This window comes from Liolophura sinensis, chromosome 2 (assembly GCF_032854445.1).
Source record: "Liolophura sinensis isolate JHLJ2023 chromosome 2, CUHK_Ljap_v2, whole genome shotgun sequence".
In the NCBI taxonomy this organism is placed as follows: domain Eukaryota; kingdom Metazoa; phylum Mollusca; class Polyplacophora; order Chitonida; family Chitonidae; genus Liolophura; species Liolophura sinensis.
In genome coordinates, this window is record NC_088296.1 from 26321959 (window position 1) to 26345882 (window position 23924).

A 23924-nucleotide genomic window follows, 5' to 3' on the forward strand; every position below is an offset into this window, starting at 1 on the left:
TCGGGTACGCCCATCTGCCAGGCCCAGAGGAGATTCCTTATAGCCCTCCCGGTGTTAGTGAATTCTAGTTTCTTTTCACCCAGTATTCCGCCTAACAATTCATCCAACTCCTCGTTACTGAGGAGGTTCTTGACGTCTTGCTTCAACTCCTCGTTACTGAGGGGGTTCTTGACGTCTTGCTTCAACTCCTCGTTACTTCGGGAGTTCATGCTGTCCTGCAGTCGCTTCAACTCAGCCACAGCCGTTTTATGCCTGTCGAGGATCCCATGCAATTCTTCCAAGACATTGCGGGACCGTGGGTACTTAGGCCGCACACCTAGGAGCGTCTCAAACTCCCCCCGTAGTGCTCGCGCTTTTTGATGGTGGTTCATTGTACGCGCTGATATTATCATTATACTAATAACATCAACTCTCTAATTGTAAATTTCGAGAGCCGCCAGCCGTTTGAACTCATCCAAGAAAGCCTTTAACCTCCGCTGTCTTTCACGCGTCTGGACCCTATTATATCCGCAGGCCATGCAAAGCCGAAATTGGTTTTTAACACCCCGACCACAGTTAATACATGGCTTGGTGCCAAGACCCTTGCGCAGACGGTTTAGGTGAACCCCACAGTACTCACCCAGACAACTCTTACCACAGAGCTCCGTGAAGCCGATGAGTAGCCACCGGCAATTATTGTAACCCTTTGGCATGTTGTTGTTGTATACACAATTGGTGTAGAAGCATATCTGAGCAATGGGTATGTCTAATAGAACCCCAGATGAGGTTGGTGGGGCCTCTATTTGTTATGGGGAGGGCCCCAAGGGGGTGGTTGCTTTATTAGCTCGGGCAGCAGCCGGTTTTCATAATACTGCCGGATGGGCTCGGGGTGCTCCACCGAAGCGCACACGTCGTTGGTGAAGAGCTTCAGCACGAGCAGCCGGCCCCCGTGGACGCGGCCGTCTTCAAACATGCTGCGGGTGACTCCTTGGTAGCCTCGCAAGTCTTGCACCGTGCCGACTAACTTCGCCCAAAGAGGCCGGCCGTCCGCGGACGGTGGGCTGGTCATTTCCGCCTGAGCGGGAGATCCCATGATGATGATGATTCATTGTATGTGCTGTATACCTAATAAGAAATTTCGATAGCCGCCAGACCCTCCGCTGGGGGGTTGGGGACCTCTATTTGTTATGGGGAGGGCCCCAAGGGGGGGCGTGCGCCAGAACCCTCCTTCCCTATACTACTTAGAAAATTGTTTGGACGCGGCAGAGAGTGGCCGCTTACGGCAGATGAACGCTGATTACAGGTGGCCGTAGGTACAGGTTGACTGTATATATATGCTCCTAGTAACTCAGTAGTTTGTAAAAGTGACCGTTTTCCGTGACTGAACACCTGTTTACATGCTGTTGTTGAATTAATGCGGGTGTTCTTATTCAAACATGGTTAGTTCATTAAGCGCTATTATTATCTGATACAAGGTGTATATGTACGATATGTTTACTCCGATATAACACGATACAATTCTGTGGTAATATGTCCGGATGATGAAAGCCACCCCCAAAAGTCTATTATTATGATAACGCTCAACAAGTCATTATCAAACATGCCTGCGTCTTGTTTAATTAATCTGATGTCACCCCAGGCAACGAGTTCTTTGAATTCAAGGTGATTAAGATTGACATTAAACAAATTTGAAAAAAAAAAAAAAAACAATCTGGTTGAATATTCTTTACAATAACATGGAAGTCCAGCATCTCATTGTGTAGAGCTTGTCGTGTTTGCGTGTCACTAACAAGACGCAGTTTTCATTGTGACTCCGACTGATTTTACACAGAGAGCTGAATATAGACGACAAGCTAAAGAAACACACTATAGTAACTGACCTCTTAGGCCTACACAATGAAATAAAAATATAGTTCACCCACTAGTTGACTGCTGATATATGTAAATAGCAGCAAATACGTTAGGCTTTTTCCCCAGAAAAGACTTGTTGCTAACATGTAGTTACTTAGTTATAGTCAAACACACTTACAAAATGGGACACCTCAGGAAACGAAGTTGACTTGATTCATTTGATGGGAGTAAGCGCCAGTACTCAAACGCATTCTTACACAACGGTTGTTAGGTTTAGTAAAGCTACCTGCCAAACTATTTGACATAAAACAACCCCCCCCCCCCCCCCCGCTTCCGCAACCAACCAGAACTGGACTGGAAACCATGATAAGTCCAAATGTATATTCATTGAATGTCACTTACATTTCGCAGACATTATGGCTTAATCCAGACACACAATGGGCACATGTTTATCAACCGTTTAAACATTAAAAGGTTTTACTCCATGAAATCTAAAATTGTATTCCGATTCCTTACTAAAGAACAGTGTAACACACAATTTGTGTTTTCTGTTCTGAGTTTATCTTTCTAAGCAATTGCAATCAATGATTTATGCCGTTAACTGTTTAATCAATACAAGCCCACGACCTTCGTTCGGGGACATTGTGAAGAGTATGTCTGGTGAGATCGATGCACTATCTCCCAATAACTGGCGTTCACCAGGCAATCGTGTAGACAAACGGTTAGAATCATGTAGACAAACGGTTAAAATGTTCCGAATGCATAATCATACATGTACACTAGTGCGACATTGCTCTCCGACTACACATCATCAGTAACCACACATCGGCTCTCACAGACATGACATGCGCAGAAGTTTTCCTGCACTATGTAAAAAGGCCTATGTACAAAAACCAATAACTCAATCACAATATAATCACCTAGAATAAATCGTCTTTTCCAAACGCCGAGTGTTGGTGATGTGTTTAAAACTTTTCAACGCTTCCGATACCAGATTGCTCACAGTACACCAGACAAAGCCAGATATACGAGATTCTGCGAGACTTGTGGCTGAGGTGCTAGCCTTTCCATCGCTTTTTCACACTGGACGAGGGTTCGAACCTAGTCTCGAAAGGAAATTGTTTTAAAGATTCTGGTGCTTCCATTGTTCTCGTGGCGGTACTGATCGCAAGAAGCGGCCAACGGGGATCCTTTGTGTGGCCTTGCACGGAGTCCTCTTATCAACCCCTTGGCTTTCGCCCCTGATACGCGGAAGAGATAGTTCATAACCTCATCAACGGCCAGTGGTTTAGCCCAGGCACTCCGGTTTTTACCCCCAATAAAACTGGCCGTCATCGTCATCAAATTATGACGTTATACAGGAGTGACACATAAATAAAATGCCTTAAATAATTAAAAGAAAAAAAAAACAAGAAGACATGATATGCTATGTTAAATATTTAATTATGTATTGTGCATTATGACAGCACGCAAAGATAAGTTAGCCTCTTGAAAAACACAGGTAAAAAGCGACGACATATCCACATATGCGTAATCCTAGCACACCGCTGAAACCGAACACACAACAAAAAACATGTGAGATAGCTTGTAAAAGCAAATACCCCAGATACTAACATTTATTCACGTCAATAAAAAACACGTCAATACATGTAATCAACATGTAAGTATTTAACAACATTGTACATGGTGTGCATGCGAAGACTGGACGGGTGAATTTGATCTGGCACGGCTGCACCTATAGTCATATATATATATATATATATATATATATATATATATATATATATATATATCAGATAGTGATAACTACGTGTTCCCGATGTACATGCACGTGTACAAATGAGAGCACATTCATGTATGTGTACAAATGAGAGCACGTGCATGTACGTGTACAAATCAGAGCAAATACATGTGTGTGTACAAACCAGAACACATACATGTACGTGTACAGATCAAGAACACATACATGTACAAATCAGAGCACATACATGTACGTGTACAAATCAGAGCAAACACATGTATGTGTACAAATCAGAGCACATACATGTACGTGTACAAATCAGAATACGAACATGTGCGTGTACAAATCAGAGCACATACATATACACATTTGACTGGAATGCCTATGTACTGGATTTTTACAATCAAACAACAAATTGAGACTTCTGCGACTGGCAGATGGTGTGTTGAGAGCGTGCACAAATATACACTGCATGGTATGAAGAGATCGAATTTAACAGTGGTCCGAGGCCGGTGGAATTTTGGATTAGAAAGTAGGTTTAAAGAAACTCTGGTTTATGTGGCATGTGACTGATCAAAACTGAATCCAGTTACCGCGCCTAATCATTTACAAACTACAAATCATCTAAACAAATTATTTCTACCAAGATATAAATTCTATAAATTTAGATGAAAACACAATGTAACCCGTAAACTGTTTGGATCAGTACACTAAAATCTATTGGCCAGTGATATTTTTTATAGTTAATTTGGAACTCACGAATCCATTCAATGCCTTGGGCAAGCCAGAACCCACATTTCCCTCAAGTACTCATGATGAGACATGATGATGGCACACAGCACTGTACAGTAGGGGAATGTCAGGATCAAAACATTTCACCTCCAATATGTTCTGCATTCCAAGATCATCATCACTGGGAAATACGGTGATTGTATTTATGTTGATTTTGATTACCCTTTAAGGATATTGTTTATTTAATATTTTTGATGTAACACTATGGCCTAGTACTTCAGGTATAGACCTGCTAGATAAGGTACAATTAATTACCCTAAGGCATCTATTCTTCTGCACCATGTACAGCATGTTACTGCTTCAGGCTTTATCATTTCTGGTTTGTCAGCAATGCCTTTATGTCTGTTTTATTCAGCCTTTGGAGTCTACTTCTGTGCTATCTCATATTTTCTGTACTGAAACAACCCATCTGGTTGTAGCCTATTTAAAAACACTTATCTATAATTCATTTACTAGCCCTATCTTCACACTTGTGTGTCTAAAACACAAAGCAATCATGTTATTTGGTGTTGCACATTTTGGTCGGTTGTCCTACGTACATAACAAAACTCCTAAATCTAAAACTCTGATTAAGTTATCACTTCTGCACACTTTGATTGTTTCCCTGCACAACTAACTTCCTAGATGTGTGAAACCCTAAACAATCCTGAGTGCTTCACAGTTTGGTCAGTTACAGATGTGATCAGTTACAGGTGTGATCAGTTACAGGTGTGATCAGTTACAGGTGTGTACCTGCTCTTAAACATCTCATTACACATCACTTTGTTCTAACAGGTAAAAATTCTGTGTTAGATCAGAACTTTACACACAGACATACCTACATAACAAGTACACCCAAACTTTACACGCAGACATACCTTTGTGTTTGTACCTACACTAACATTACACGTACATTTGAACACATTGCACATTCAATAACATACACACCTGTGTACAATAACATCACAAATGCTCTAACAGGTCAGACTCTGAAAAGGTTCCAGTGTTCATATGGATGCCCATCCACCCATACATCAGTCAGCCCATCCACTCATCCATCAATCAACCCATCCACTCATCTATCAGTCAACCCATCCACCCATCCATCAGTCAACCCATCCACTCATCCACACAATAGTTGGTCCATCCACTAACCCATCTATCCACCCTTCCAATATTTGGTACATCCACTCATCCATTCTTCCATTGGTTGGTTCATCCACTCATCCATCCTTCCATTAGTTTGTCCATCCACTCATCCATCCTTCCATTAGTTGGTCCATCTACTCATCCATCCTTCCATTAGTTGGTCCATCCACCCATCGATACATCCATCTTTCCAGTAGTTGGTCCATCCACACATCCACACTTCCAATGGTTGGTCCATCCACTCATCCATCCTTTCATTAGTTTGTCCATCCACTCATCCATCTTTCCAGTAGTTGGTCCATCCACACATCCATAGGGATCCACCCTTCCAGTAGTTGGTCCGCCCACTCATCCACACATAGCTCTAACTCTTTGCCAATAAAAAAGAGAATGATTCAATGCTCTCAATTAAAACTATCTCTAAGATAAATCATGATCTTAATGTCCACTTTGGTCAAGAGCCTTCTCCATTTGTCTTGAAGAAGTTGTCATCTTTGAAAGCCTCGTGTTTGGGAAGTTTTAGCTGCTTTTCTGTCTCAGCTATATCAGCTCTGATTGCCTTTATTAGCTCATCTGAAAACAAACCACAAACACATATACAACATTAGCTGTGATTGTCATCATGAGCTCTTCCCATACAAACCACAAACATATACAACATTAGCTGTGATTCCTTACAAATGCACCACTAATGTGTTTTTCGTCTCCTATATCTACTGTGTCTCAATGGTAACTAGATACAGTAAACATGCAGGTCACGGCTGACAGGTTATCATGCTTGTCTCTTGATGGCCAGGACACAGGAGGAGTGGACTAGATACAGCAAACATGCAGGTCACGGCTGACAGGTTATCATGCTTGTCTCTTGATGGCCAGGACACATGAGGAGTGGACTAGATACAGCAAACATGCAGGTCACGGCTGACAGGTTATTATGCTTGTCTCTTGATGGCCAGGGCACAGGAGGAGTGGAATCAGTCACAGGTGAGGGTTCAATCCCCGACTTCGACAGGTGCTTTGTAGAATGACAGTATTGAATACCACACACATTTTTGGGCTTTGTACATGTAGCAATACGCATTTGACTTCACTCAGGGGATGTTTGTGCAGCTCAGTATGTACTTCAGCCAACATAATACAAACATGTTTACATAGCTAAAGTGCATCAGAAACTTTCCAAACAAAAGTGATTTTCCCCTGGCACTCCGTTTTCATCTATCATGTAGGACCAGGAGGATCAACGTGTGCATGTATGTTGTATAAACTTATATACGTTTTGTACGCGTAATGGATGTCATAATGCACTACCCTATTTCTCCTGCTGACTGGGACAGTTTCAGGAGGAATACATTTATTTTGTTGTTGCTTTTGTATGTGGGAATGTATGTAACTTCACTTTTATCTCGTTTTATATATACTGATGTATTTTGGGTTTTTTTCTTTTGATTGGGACTCTGAAGTATGTGTTTCATGTATATTGTTTCCCCTGTGAAGATCTTGAGGAAGAAGAGTTTCACTGTAAATTGATTGCACTACCTTCGTTAAATGAAGATGATATTATTATTATTATTATCATCATACGGGTGATCAGGCAAGGGGAGGTAACTGTCTGAGATGGTCAGTCTAGGGGAGGTAACCCTGATAACTCACCCACAGAGGAGAAGTTTTCCATGGGTCTAACATATCCCAGCATAACCACCTTCAGTGTGGAGCCGTAAAAGTCATCCTTGAACTTGTGTAGTACATGGGTTTCCTGCAAAAACATAAACGTGTAAACATACATGTGCACTTACAGCTGAGTTTGTAAGTTCTGTTTGTCCAAGAGTGGTTAGGGTTGGTGGGAGATGGGGAGAGGGGAGGGGTGCTGAGTATCTTACCATGTATAACCACCGCCCACCTACAGCTGTGATTGGTAAGTGCCATGTGCATTCAGAAATCAGCCCATAAAACTCTATTACTAACATTTGTTTTCTCACATGCACTGTCTGGGATGTAATGCACATACAAAATAAATGAACACAAGATTAGAACTAAATCCCACTTGGGTGTTAATACAAAAGCCGTTCCCAGTACACAGTATTGTACCCAATGTACACCACCACATGGATGTCAGGACTATAATTAGATTCTGTCAGCTTTTATTCTAAACATACAAACATTCCCTCCCGATTGACTGAACAAAGATCAGTAAAGTCTGTTCCTACACATAAATGTACACATCATAGGTGGCAAATCATCCCAGACAGGCATTCCCTCCAGACACTGACTGAACAAGGATCAGTGAAGTCTGTTCCTACACATAAATGTACACATCATAGGTGGCAAATCGTCCAAGACAGGCATTCCCTCAAGACACTGACTGCACAAGGGTCAGTAAAGTCTGTTCCTACACATAAATGTACACATCATAGGTGGCAAATCATCCGAGACAGGCATTCCCTCCAGACACTGACTGAACAAGGGTCAGTAAAGTCTGTTCCTACACACAAATGTACACATCATAGGTGGCAAATCGTCCCAGAGAGACATTCCCTCCAGACACTGACTGAACAAGGATCAGTAAAGTCTGTTCCTACACACAAATGTACACATCATAGGTGGCAAATCGTCCCAGACAGGCATTCCCTCCAGACACTGACTGAACAAGGGTCAGTACAGTCTGTTCATACACATAAATGTACACATCATAGGTGGCAAATCGTCCCAGACAGGCATTCCCTCCAGACACTGACTGAACAAGGGTCAGTACAGTCTGTTCCTACACATAAATGTACACATCATAGGTGGCAAATCGTCCCACACAGGCATTCCCTCCAGACACTGACTGAACAAGGGTCAGTACAGTCTGTTCCTACACACAAATGTACACATCATAGGTGGCAAATCGTCCCAGACAGGCATTCCCTCCAGACACTGACTGAACAAGGGTCAGTACAGTCTGTTCCTACACATAAATGTACACATCATAGGTGGCAAATCGTCCCAGGCAGGCATTCCCTCCAGACACTGACTGAACAAGGGTCAGTAAAGTCTGTTCCTACACACAAATGTACACATCATAGGTGACAGATCCTCCAAGACAGACATTCCCTCCAGACACTGACTGAACAAGGGTCAGTAAAGTCTGTTCCTACACATAAATGTACACATCATAGGTGGCAAATCGTCCCAGACAGGCATTCCCTCCAGACACTGACTGAACAAGGATCAGTAAAGTCTGTTCCTACACATAAATGTACACATCATAGGTGACAGATCGTCCGACCACTATTTATACCTAATATACTTAATAAGGTACGTAAATTCAGTGCCTACGGCAAAATACCGAATTTTACATAGCTGGACACGAAACACCGAAAAACAGTCCAATCTCAAGCAAACGACGTTCGTTCAAAAGTTGACACATTAAGCTTTAGACTGGATCATAAAATGACCCACAAACATGCTTTCATTTGGCTAGACGAAAATGGAAGCCTGCAAGTTTGTAGGTTTTTTTTTAGTTGGAGTAATCCGGTAACAGCTGGAAGGCCATCAGGCGACGGTTCTGGCTGGATTTCTCAAAGGTAAAAGCCTCTGAAGCCACAATATTTCTATCATCGGCCAATTGAAATGTTACTTTAATGAAACACTTTGAAATACCTTCATTGGCTACAGTCTATGCGGGTTAAGCGGCATTCTCTATTTCTTACTTCATAAACGCACAGATGTCCGGTCAACCAGCATCACTTGTAATCTGTCAGCTGCGCTCTAATTGGTCAATGATTTCCATACAACCAATCAGAGCTAAGCTTTTTTCGCCTTGACGAATTACAGTGATGGAGGCAAGTTGAAGTGACAGACTTGTGTTTGTGGAGCTAAATACAGTGAATGCAACATAAATTAACAACTGTTGACCGTCATCAATCAAGCTATTTTAAGGTGATTTATTAAAAGAACATTTCACTTTGTCGATGGCAGAAATATGATCGCTCCAGCGGCTTTCATCACTGAGAAATGACAAAACTCTCGCATGACGGTCTTCTCACTGCTACCGGATTCGTCAGACTAAACAAACAACCTACAAACTTACTGGTTCCCATCTTTGTGTAGCCAAGTGAAAGCATGCATGTTTAACGATTCACACAGCAATGTAAATCACAATGTGTCACCACAATTCGTCAAACAAATGCTCTTTGGTTGAGACTGAACTATTTTTCCGTATTTAATGTCACGCTACAAAGAGTTGAGTTTTCTGTCTCAGGCTTTGGAGTTACGTGCCTTGTTATATTTATTAGATATAAACAGCATTGGGACGATTCTGCCAGCTATGGTGCCCATATTCAAATGTAGAGCTCAGACCAGGTCATGCTAATACAGGGGCTTTATCCTTCATGTATAAAACACTTATCACATATTCCCACGTACAGCTCAGACCAGGTCATGCTAACACCGGGGCTTTATCCTTCATGTATACAACACTTATCACATATTCCCATGTAGAGCTCAGACCAGGTCATACTAACAGAGTGGCTTTATCCTTCATGTATACAACACTTATCACATATTCCCACGTACAGCTCAGACCAGGTCATGCTAACACCGGGGCTTTATCCTTCATGTATACAACACTTATCACATATTCCCATGTAGAGCTCAGACCAGGTCATACTAACACAGGGGCTTTATCCTTCATGTATAAAACACTTATCACATATTCCCACGTACAGCTCAGACCAGGTCATACTAACACAGGGGCTTTATCCTTTATGTATACAACACTTATCACATATTCCCATGCAGAGCTCAGACCAGGTCATAGTAACACAGGGGCTTTATCCTTCATGTATAAAACACTTATCACATACTCCCATGTAGAGCTCAGGCCAGGTCATACTAACACAGGGGCTTTATCCTTCATGTATAAAACACTTATCACATATTCCCATGTAGAGCTCAGACCAGGTCATACTAACACAGGGGCTTTATCCTTTATGTATACAACACTTATCACATATTCCCATGTAGAGCTCAGACCAGGTCATACTAACACAGGGGCTTTATCCTTCATGTATAAAACACTTATCACATATTCCCACGTACAGCTCAGACCAGGTCATACTAACACAGGGGCATTATCCTTCATGTATAAAACACTTATGACGCATTCCCACGTACAGCTCAGACCAGGTCATACTAACACAGGGGCATTATCCTTCATGTATAAAACACTTATCACGTATTCCCATGTAGAGCTCAGACCAGGTCATACTAACACAGGGGCTTTATCCTTCATGTATACAACACTTATCACATATTCCCACGTACAGCTCAGACCAGGTCATACTAACACAGGGGCTTTATCCTTTATGTATACAACACTTATCACATATTCCCACGTACAGCTCAGACCAGGTCATAGTAACACAGGGGCTTTATCCTTCATGTATAAAACACTTATCACATATTCCCATGTAGAGCTCAGACCAGGTCATACTAACACAGGGGCTTTATACTTCATGTATAAAACACTTATCACATATTCCCATGTAGAGCTCAGACCAGGTCATAGTAACACAGGGGCTTTATCCTTCACGTATAAAACACTTATCACATACTCCCATGTAGAGCTCAGGCCAGGTCATACTAACACAGGGGCTTTATCCTTCATGTATAAAAGACTTATCACATATTCCCATGTAGAGCTCAGACCAGGTCATACTAACACAGGGGCTTTATCCTTTATGTATACAACACTTATCACATATTCCCATGTAGAGCTCAGACCAGGTCATACTAACACAGGGGCTTTATCCTTCATGTATAAAACACTTATCACATATTCCCACTTACAGCTCAGACCAGGTCATACTAACACAGGGGCTTTATCCTTTATGTATAAAACACTTATCACGTATTCCCACGTAGAGCTCAGACCAGGTCATACTAACACAGGGGCATTATCCTTCATGTATAAAACACTTATCACGTATTCCCATGTAGAGCTCAGACAAGGTCATACTAACACAGGGGTTTTATCCTTTATGTATACAACACTTATCATATATTCCCACGTAGAGCTCAGACCAGGTCATACTAACACAGGGGCTTTATCCTTCATGTATACAACACTTATCACATATTCCCTTCAGGCTCCAAGTTAAAGGATTCGTGTGCATGTAAGTTATTTTCACACTTAGCACTCACCATGGCTTTCTACTATTTCTTACAGAACAGGTTCCAGCCTATACTTAGCACTCACCATGGTTTTCTTCTGGTTCTTACAGAACAGGTTTTACCCTATATTCAGTATTCACCTTGGATTTGCTTCTGGTTCTTATAGAACAGGTTCCAGCCTGTACGTTTTTTTCTGATTCTAGAAACGGTTCTGGTTACAGAACGGGTGCCAGCCTATATTCAGCACTCACCATGGTTTTCTTCTGGTTCTTACACAGGGGTTCCAGTCTAATTCCTTAGCACTCACCATAAGCCCATGTTTTTTTTTTCCTGTTTATAACAGAATAACATATCCATCCTGTATTCAGGACTCACCATCATTTTTTTCTGGTTCTTATAGAACGGGTTCCAGCCTATCCTTAGCACTCACCATGGTTTTCTTCTGGTTCTTATAGAACGGGTTCCAGCCTATACTCAACACCATCTTGTGAACAGGGCCGTTGTCGACCATGGCCCAGCCGTAGTACACACCACAGGGAATGTCTTTAGGCAAAGCTTCCACCACACGGTCAGGAAAATTGGCTGCAACCAGTACAACATAAACAACTGACTGTAACCAGTACAACATAATCAATTTGCTGTAACCAGTACAACATAAACAATTTGCTGTAACCAGTAAAACATAGACAAATGGCTGTAACCAGTAAAACATAAACAAATGGCTGTAACCAGTAAAACATAAACAACTTACACACATGCCGTGCATTTAAACCTGAATTCGCAGATGCCCCAAATTTTGTGAATCATGTTTTCTAAGCAGGCCCTGCAATGAAGAAAATGTTTGCGAGTGGCACTTCACACAATAATCGCTGCATGGCCTGTGTACACGTATGTCTCTGTTCATGTTGCTACACATTAGATTATTACCCTCCCGCCCCCACCCCACCCCACCCCAACCCTAATGTTTAACAGTTATCTTGGGTTTCATGTCTACCACAACTGTAGCTTTAGAGACCACTCCTGTCCACCTCACCTGTATCTTTAGAGACCACTCATGTTTACCACGCCTGTACCTTTTCAGACCACTCATGTCTACCATGCCTTTACCTTTAAAGACCACCCACGTCTACCACACCTGTACCTTTAGAGACCACCCATGTCAACCACACCTGTACCTTTAGAGATCACCCATGTCTATCGCACCTGTGCCTTTTGAGTCCACTCATGTCTATCACAACTGTATCTTTTCAGACCACTCATGTCTACCGCACCTGTACCTTTTGAGACCATTCATGTCTACCACAACTGTACCTTTTAAGACCACCCATGTCTACCGCACCTGTACCTTTTGAGACCACACGTCTACCACAACTGTGCCTTTTGAGACCACACATGTGTACCGCACCTGTATCTTTAGAGACCACTCATGTCTACCACACCTGTACCTTTTGAGACCACTCATGTCCACCACACCTGTACCTTTTCAGACCACTCATGTCTACCTAACATCTGTACCTTTTCAGACCACTCATGTCTACCACAACTGTACCTTTTGAGACCACTCATGTCTACCACAACTGAACCTTTTGAGACCACTGATGTCCATAACACCTGTACCTTTTCAGACCACTCATGTCTACCTAACATCTGTACCTATTCAGACCACTCATACCTACCACGCCTGTACCCTTTGAGACCCCTCATGTCTACCACACCTGTACCATTTGAGAACACTCATGTCTACCTAACAACTGTACCTGTTCAGACCACTCATGTCTACCACACCTGAACCTTTTGAGAACACTCATGTCTACCTAACAACTGTACCTTTTCAGACCACTCATGTCTACCACACCTGTACCCTTTGAGACCACTCATATCTACCACAACTGTACCTTCTGAGAACACACGTCTACCACACCTGTATCTTTAGAGACCACTCATGTCTACCGCACCTGTATCTTTTGAGAACACTCATGTCTACCTAACAACTGTACCTTTTCAGACCACTTATGTCTACCACACCTGTACCTTTCCAGACCACTCATGTCTACCGCACCTGTATCTTTTGAGAACACTCATGTCTACTTAACAACTGTACCTTTTCAGACCACCCATGTCTACCACGCCTGTACCTTTTCAAACCACTCATGTCTACCTAACAACTGCACCTTTTCAGACCACTCGTGTCTACCACGCCTGTACCCTTTGAGACCACTCATGTCTACCACACCTGTACCTTTTGAGAACACTCATGTCTACCTAACAACTGTACCTTTTCAGACCACTCATGTCTACCACACCTGTACCTTTCCAGACCACTCATGTCTACCGCACCTGTATCTTTTGAGAACACTCATGTCTACTTAACAACTGTACTTTTTCAGACCACCCATGTCTACCACACCTGTACCTTTTCAGACCACTCATGTCTACCTAACAACTGTACCTTTTCAGACCACTCGTGTCTACCACGCCTGTACCCTTTGAGACCACTCATGTCTACCACACCTGTGCCTTTTGAGAACACTCATGTCTACCTAACAACTGTACCTTTTCAGACCACTCATGTCTACCAAGCCTGTACCCTCTGACACCACTCATGTCTACCACACACCCATCTAACTTTTGAGAACACTCATGTCTACCTAACAACTGTACCTTTTCAGACCACTCATGTCTACCACACCTGTACCCTTTGAGACCGCCCATGTCTACCACAACTGTACCTTTTGAGAACACTCATGTCTACCTAACAACTGTACCTTTTCAGACCACTCATGTCTACCTAACAACTGTACCTTTTCAGACCACTCATGTCTACCACGCCTGTACCCTTTGAGACCACTCCTGTCTATCTAACATCTGTACCTTTTGAGACCACTCATGTCTACCACACCTGTACCCTTTGAGACCACTCATGTCTACCTAACAACTGTACCTTTTCAGACCATTCATGTCTACCACCACTGCTACCTTTCGAGACCACTCATGTCTACCGCACCTGTACCTTTTGAGACCACCCATGTCTACCTAACGACTGTACCTTTTGAGACCACTTATGTCTACCACGCCTGTACCCTTTGAGACCGCCCATGTCTACCACAACTGTACCTTTTGAGAACACTCATGTCTACCTAACAACTGTACCTTTTCAGACCACTCATGTCTACCACGCCTGTACTTTTCAGACCACTCATGTCTACCACGCCTGTACCCTTTGAGACCACTCCTGTCTATCTAACATCTGTACCTTTTGAGACCACTCATGTCTACCACACCTGTACCCTTTGAGACCACTCATGTCTACCTAACAACTGTACCTTTTCAGACCACTCATGTCTACCATGCCTGTACCCACTGAGAACACTCATGTCTACCACATCTGTACGTTTTGAGAACACTCATGTCTACCTAACAACTGTACCTTTTCAGACCACTCATGTCTACCACGCCTGTACCTTTTGAGACCACCCATGTCTACCTAACGACTGTACCTATTGAGACCACTCATGTCTACCATGCCTGTACCCATTGAGAACACTCATGTCTACCACATCTGTACGTTTTGAGAACACTCATGTCTACCTAACAACTGTACCTTTTCAGACCACTCATGTCTACCACGCCTGTACCTTTTGAGACTACCCATGTCTACCTAACGACTGTACCTATTGAGACCACTCATGTCTACCATGCCTGTACCCATTGAGAACACTCATGTCTACCACATCTGTACGTTTTGAGAACACTCATGTCTACCTAACAACTGTACCTTTTCAGACCACTCATGTCTACCACGCCTGTACCTTTTCAGACCACCCATGTCTACCTAACGACTGTACCTATTGAGACCACTTATGTCTACCATGCCTGTACCCTTTGAGACCACTCATGTCTACCACATCTGTATGTTTTGAGAACACTCATGTCTACCTAACAACTGTACCTTTTCAGACCACTCATGTCTACCACGCCTGTACCTTTTCAGACCACCCATGTCTACCTAACATCTGTACCTTTTGAGACCACTCATGTCTACCATGCCTGTACCCTTTGAGACCACACATGTCTACCACACCTGTACCTTTTGTGACCGCTCATGTCCACCACAACATGAGACATTTTGTAACAATTTACACCTGTATATTTGCAACATATATTATCTTCACCTACTATAATACTCTACCATGCTAAAGCATCAAAGAGATGAAAGAAAGATTAAACTCTAACTCAGCATACCAGCCATAAGAGTTAAGCAGATTCAATGCTATTGATGACAACAAGAGCTCAAAAAGAAAAATGTGAAAAGTTAAGGACATGCAGAGCTATATGTATTTATAACCTTCACAAGCACTCGCCAAATTCTGCTCTCAACAGTTGTGTTTACAGAAGATGCCAATATCAGAAACGGCGTGGAACATGAATGTGGTAAAACTGTTTAAACAAACTTTCAGCCAAGAGAGATTTAAAGTGTGTGAGAAAATGCTAAAATGTTTGCTGAAATTTTGGGGATACAGAGAGTAAACATTCGTGATGAAAGTAATCCCAGGATCAAGTGAAGGTATGAGCATGTTGTTGGTTAGATGGTCGGACCATGTGAGAAATAAGAAACTCAATATTCCTGCTACATGTACAGTTACGTATATACTGGCACAAATCAGCAGACCAGGTTTCCCCAAAATTTGAAGAAATAGGGCAATGTTCTAACACCATCAACTTGGCTGTCACTCTGTCAACAGCCACTACTTATGAGTATATCAGAGAATAGCATATATGTACATTATACCCCCACTATATACATGTGTAACACAAACACACACATCTGCTTATGAACCTCATAAATATAACTTCATCCATCTTCAAGTATTTCCTTTCAGTGATATTCATAACTAGCAAACTGTGATGGTACATGTATAGCAAAAGATGAAATATTCAGCACAAATGAAGCTAACCGTACATATATGCTACATCTCAGTTTTCAGTCAACATGAAGCTAACCGTATGTATGTGCTACATCAACATGAAGCTAACTGCTGTAGGGTACAAATGTATCAAGCAGGTCACCTGTAGGACACGTATGAAGCAAACAGGTCACCTGCAGGATACACATGAAGCAAACAGGTCAACTGTAGGATACACATGAAGCAAACAGGTAACCTGTAGGATACACATGAAGCAAACAGGTCACCTGTAGGATACACGTACCAAACAGGTCACCTGTAGGATACACATAAAGCAAACAGTTCACCTGTAAGATACACGTACCAAACAGGTCACCTGTAGGATACACATAAAGCAAACAGTTCACCTGTAAGATACACGTACCAAACAGGTCACCTGTAAGACACACATGAAGCAAAAAGGTCACCTGTAGGATACACATGAAGCACACATGTCACCTGTAAGATACACATGATGCAAACAGGTCACCTGTAGGATACACATGAAGCAAACAGGTCACCTGTAGGATACACGTACCAAACAGGTCACCTGTAAGACACACATGAAGCAAAAAGGTCACCTGTAGGATACACATGAAGCACACATGTCACCTGTAAGATACACATGATGCAAACAGGTCACCTGTAGGATACACATGAAGCAAACAGGTCAACTGTAGGATACACATGAAGCAAATAGGTCACCTGTAGGATACACATGAAGCAAACAGGTCACCTGTAGGATACACATGAAGCAAATAGGTCAACTGTATGATACACATGAAGCAAACCTGTCACCTGTAGGATACACATGAGCAAACAGGTCACCTGTAGGGTACACATGAAGCAAAGAGGTCAACTTTTGGATACACATGAAGCAAACAGGTCACCTGTAGGATATACATGAAAGCAAAACTAAACCTCAATACATCACATACTGAAATCTTGAATTAGGTAATTAATGGTAATTAATATGCTCGCAGAGCATCAGTGATGGAACATCCCCCTTGGGTCACTGTGCTTTATATGTATGCAAAACTTCAGGCCAATACATACAAATACTCTTTTAAGATACCAACCTTCACATTTTGTTTAACTGTGATTCTAATACACAATACACTACATGTAATTCAGGACTTACAATTTGTGATTTGTGTTTATTTAATATGCACACACCATGTCAGCAATGGAATACCCCCCGCCTGTTATTTTGCTCTCCATGTAGGCAAACCTTGGGCTGAATACTGGCAGTACCTGTACGTGTGAAATAACCCCACCCCCGACATTTTGTTTAACTGTCACTTGTAACTTAGTAAACTGAACTAAATGATGATAAATCACAGGTCAGCCAGATCAATGCTTGCACTAAATGTATATTCATAGCCAAAATTCCAGTCCACTAACCAGCAGAACGGTTATCAGTTTGCTTTTAGTGTTGGGTCATTCTATGTCGCATCAGACAAAAAAATTTTTTTTTCTTTTTGCCCTGACACCCTTGGATTATTTTGAAAAATTCTAAACAAAGCTTAGCATATATGAGTAAGTTTTGCCAAGTTATAGCTCCAAATCCCAAGTGGTTTTTGAGATGTGGCCCTGTAGAAACACCATGTACTGTTTGGAGGTATAGAAACACCATGTACTGTTTGGAGGTATAGAAACACCATGAACTGTTATGAGATAAAGAAACACCATGAACTGTTTGGAGGTATAGAAACAACATGAACTGTTTGGAGGTATAGAAACACCTTGTACTGTTTGGAAATATAGAAACAACATGTACTGTTTGGAGATGAAACAACATGTACTGTTCATTTTTAACAGCCTTGAAATGAAAGCATTTTTAGATGATTGTAATTTCCTTTCAAGTGTACTAGAGGTCTGGAAATCCATCTCCTGGGTTTAACTACTCAGGCTGTCAGAATATGGCTTTAGAAAAGTAATATATTCAATACTTTTTGAGATAACAGCCCTTAAACATCACCCTCTGACTGACACTTTTGATAAATTTTTGTATTTTTAGTGAGCTGCCATAAGTCAACAGAAATATCAGGAGATCTCTGTTTCAGCACTGGGTGTTTCTACACAGCCATATCTAAAAAAGCACTCAGAATATGGAGCTGTAACACAGCAAACCTTCCTCATGTGCTGAGGCATGTTAAGAATTTTTTCAAAATAATCCAAGTGTATCACCACAACAGCCTGCTGAAATGACATGAAAAGACTCTGGTTAAAACAATTTTTAAAGGGTGAGAAAACCGGCGCAGCACAATGACCCAGGAGCCTCTTATAGCAGTGGCTATAAGTGTCCACCTCATGGCACCTTCCTTTCTGTCAATATGTAGGGCAGTCTGCCAGAAACCTGCCAATAGTCGTGGGTTTCCCCAGGCTCTGCCTGTCTTCCTCCCACCATAATATTGGCTTTCATCATATAAGTGAAACATTCTCAAGTATGGCCTAAAACACCAATCAAATCCATGTACGTGTAAAGGTCTTTCAGATAAAGAACTACAAGTAGCAGTACATGTACACTGCTGTTATCTGTGGTTCTCATTTAAGCATATTTATTTCATGATTTCTATGTTAGATTTCAGAATGCCAGAGTTCCACATTAATGGGTCTGACATTTACAAAACCCAATGCTGGCCTCCTTACAGGGATGGATTGTTCTATGCACATGCACATTATACAACTCTGATGCTGACCCACAGGGGCAGTGAAATGCAATGGCAGGATTAGGCTAGCTATGGGTCATTACATCAGAATGGACTTGACCCATGACCACAGATATGCTACATCTCAGTTTTCAGTCAACATGAAGCTAACCGTATGTATGTGCTACATCAACATGAAGCTAACTGCTGTAGGGTACAAATGTATCAAGCAGGTCACCTGTAGGACACGTATGAAGCAAACAGGTCACCTGCAGGATACACATGAAGCAAACAGGTCAACTGTAGGATACACATGAAGCAAACAGGTAACCTGTAGGATACACATGAAGCAAACAGGTCACCTGTAGGATACACGTACCAAACAGGTCACCTGTAGGATACACATAAAGCAAACAGTTCACCTGTAAGATACACGTACCAAACAGGTCACCTGTAGGATACACATAAAGCAAACAGTTCACCTGTAAGATACACGTACCAAACAGGTCACCTGTAAGACACACATGAAGCAAAAAGGTCACCTGTAGGATACACATGAAGCACACATGTCACCTGTAAGATACACATGATGCAAACAGGTCACCTGTAGGATACACATGAAGCAAACAGGTCACCTGTAGGATACACGTACCAAACAGGTCACCTGTAAGACACACATGAAGCAAAAAGGTCACCTGTAGGATACACATGAAGCACACATGTCACCTGTAAGATACACATGATGCAAACAGGTCACCTGTAGGATACACATGAAGCAAACAGGTCAACTGTAGGATACACATGAAGCAAATAGGTCACCTGTAGGATACACATGAAGCAAACAGGTCACCTGTAGGATACACATGAAGCAAATAGGTCAACTGTATGATACACATGAAGCAAACCTGTCACCTGTAGGATACACATGAGCAAACAGGTCACCTGTAGGGTACACATGAAGCAAAGAGGTCAACTTTTGGATACACATGAAGCAAACAGGTCACCTGTAGGATATACATGAAAGCAAAACTAAACCTCAATACATCACATACTGAAATCTTGAATTAGGTAATTAATGGTAATTAATATGCTCGCAGAGCATCAGTGATGGAACATCCCCCTTGGGTCACTGTGCTTTATATGTATGCAAAACTTCAGGCCAATACATACAAATACTCTTTTAAGATACCAACCTTCACATTTTGTTTAACTGTGATTCTAATACACAATACACTACATGTAATTCAGGACTTACAATTTGTGATTTGTGTTTATTTAATATGCACACACCATGTCAGCAATGGAATACCCCCCGCCTGTTATTTTGCTCTCCATGTAGGCAAACCTTGGGCTGAATACTGGCAGTACCTGTACGTGTGAAATAACCCCACCCCCGACATTTTGTTTAACTGTCACTTGTAACTTAGTAAACTGAACTAAATGATGATAAATCACAGGTCAGCCAGATCAATGCTTGCACTAAATGTATATTCATAGCCAAAATTCCAGTCCACTAACCAGCAGAACGGTTATCAGTTTGCTTTTAGTGTTGGGTCATTCTATGTCGCATCAGACAAAAAAATTTTTTTTTCTTTTTGCCCTGACACCCTTGGATTATTTTGAAAAATTCTAAACAAAGCTTAGCATATATGAGTAAGTTTTGCCAAGTTATAGCTCCAAATCCCAAGTGGTTTTTGAGATGTGGCCCTGTAGAAACACCATGTACTGTTTGGAGGTATAGAAACACCATGTACTGTTTGGAGGTATAGAAACACCATGAACTGTTATGAGATAAAGAAACACCATGAACTGTTTGCAGGTATAGAAACAACATGAACTGTTTGGAGGTATAGAAACACCTTGTACTGTTTGGAAATATAGAAACAACATGTACTGTTTGGAGATGAAACAACATGTACTGTTCATTTTTAACAGCCTTGAAATGAAAGCATTTTTAGATGATTGTAATTTCCTTTCAAGTGTACTAGAGGTCTGGAAATCCATCTCCTGGGTTTAACTACTCAGGCTGTCAGAATATGGCTTTAGAAAAGTAATATATTCAATACTTTTTGAGATAACAGCCCTTAAACATCACCCTCTGACTGACACTTTTGATAAATTTTTGTATTTTTAGTGAGCTGCCATAAGTCAACAGAAATATCAGGAGATCTCTGTTTCAGCACTGGGTGTTTCTACACAGCCATATCTAAAAAAGCACTCAGAATATGGAGCTGTAACACAGCAAACCTTCCTCATGTGCTGAGGCATGTTAAGAATTTTTTCAAAATAATCCAAGTGTATCACCACAACAGCCTGCTGAAATGACATGAAAAGACTCTGGTTAAAACAATTTTTAAAGGGTGAGAAAACCGGCGCAGCACAATGACCCAGGAGCCTCTTATAGCAGTGGCTATAAGTGTCCACCTCATGGCACCTTCCTTTCTGTCAATATGTAGGGCAGTCTGCCAGCAACCTGCCAATAGTCGTGGGTTTCCCCAGGCTCTGCCTGTCTTCCTCCCACCATAATATTGGCTTTCATCATATAAGTGAAACATTCTCAAGTATGGCCTAAAACACCAATCAAATCCATGTACGTGTAAAGGTCTTTCAGATAAAGAACTACAAGTAGCAGTACATGTACACTGCTGTTATCTGTGGTTCTCATTTAAGCACATTTATTTCATGATTTCTATGTTAGATTTCAGAATGCCAGAGTTCCACATTAATGGGTCTGACATTTACAAAACCCAATGCTGGCCTCTTTACAGGGATGGATTGTTCTATGCACATGCACATTATACAACTCTGATGCTGACCCACAGGGGCAGTGAAATGCAATGGCAGGATTAGGCTAGCTATGGGTCATTACATCAGAATGGACTTGACCCATGACCACAGAGTGTGAAATCAAGGTCATCATCAGGTTATCAAACTGGAAGTGACCCAGCTCTTGGTAACTGGTCAGAATGTAGACCTTACACAACAGTTTACCTTTCCCATGTCCTACCCCTCAAATCTGCCACACCTCGATCCCCATAGTGCCACCAAAAAAAAAAAAAAAAGAAAAAAAAAAACGCATTCATAAGAAAGTCACTCCTTGCCAAAGTTTTGTAGGTCTTGTATGTTTTGTACAATTACCACAGCCAAACCACAGCCGGACTGCTGATGGTATCAGCATAGCCAGTGCCTGCCCTGAGATGTACCAGGTAGACAGTTTGACCACGTATTACCACGGCCAAACCACAGCACGACAGTTGATGGTATCAACATAGCAAGTGCGTCGGTGATGTACCAGGTAGACAGTTTGACCGAAATCACTAAGTTGTTTCATGATGTGAGGAAATATGGTGACCTGAAATTACTGAAATCTTAGCCTCTGAGAAGGCAACTGATAACAAGCGCTTTTCAAAAGGTGTGACATCTTGCACCAAGATTTTCGTCGTTGTTCATTCAATTAACGGAATGGTTTACGTTAAAAGATAGGATGATAAAAATGTTACTGTCTGTTGGCCAACTGACGGACCAACTGACCGACACACATCTATGACAGACCAAGCTTATCACAGTTGTACACCTGCTTGTCCTTCATGCTAACACCATGACATTAAAGTTCCAGATGACTGGTACATACATAAGGCCAGAGTTAGCGGTTATATCTAAACACACACCATTCATCACAGAACATTTCCTGGAAAGTAGACAAAATGTAGGCCTACACCAGTACATATGTAACTATGTATGTCATATACAGTGAGATATCAGTACCTAATGATTTATTCTAAAACCAGGTGCATGTGCAGTGTAGTTTCACACTCACATCATCAGTGAATTGGAGAAATAAAAGAAGAAAGATAAAATGTCTTACACTGACAATATAGTTTATATATTATTGGCTAAATTCACGATTCTGTCGGCTGAAGACAGTCATCGCTTCTAGAAGTTACCCTGCATCCAGACAACACAACTGCGGTAGATTTACGTGTAAATACAATCCACAAACCTGTCGGTATTCCTAGTTCTTTGCTACCTCGCCCAAATCCTTTGACAACTTCGCCCTCAGCGAAATAAGGAAGATACTTCGCCATGCTAGACACTGAACGAAATGATCGGAACATCGCGTGCTTATGAAATAACCTTTGACAGGGGCCCTAGAACCGTGACGTCATCAATTTGTGCGTAGGGATTTCCCAGAGCCTATGGTCTATGCTGTCAAAACAGTACTACATAATCTCAGTCGATATAGTATTATTCCAATACATATGAATTTATTTACTCAATACATACTTCACTAATATTACACTAATATAGCGGCGGCCATCATTATGGTGGGCCAATACATATGAAGACCACATGGCTAAACAGATGTGCACAAATGCATAAAGCATCAATAAAAATAACAAAATGCAAACATGCAGTTTCTTTTAATTAAATACAGCACATCTCATTTCAAACGACAAAAATTCATCATATTTTCAATTATATTATTTTCACAGTCCCCATATGTAGATTTGACGATTTGCAAATTTACCGCACACAGTAAAACAGTAGCAGATATGAAGTTTGTCGACTTGGTTTTGTGTTTTTGCATGAGTGCTCTGAAGGACGATAGAATGGTAACACATGTCTCCAAACCTCTACGTGTAAAATGTACTATGGGATTCTTGCCCACGCAAATTGATGACGTTT

The 23924-nt window shown here is 41.6% G+C and overlaps 1 protein-coding gene across 1 annotated transcript; it reads right to left on the minus strand.

The window, feature by feature from the left end:
- Window positions 1-3629: 3629 nt before the first annotated feature.
- Window positions 3630-23341, minus strand: LOC135462783 (riboflavin kinase-like). The gene is made up of 4 exons (XM_064740038.1): window positions 23239-23341; window positions 12075-12226; window positions 7142-7244; window positions 3630-6064 (listed from the first exon to the last, which is right to left on the minus strand). Exons 1-4 carry the CDS (start codon window positions 23321-23323, stop codon window positions 5946-5948), a joined length of 459 nt encoding a protein of 152 aa, XP_064596108.1. The 5' UTR covers window positions 23324-23341; the 3' UTR covers window positions 3630-5945.
- Window positions 23342-23924: the final 583 nt, after the last annotated feature.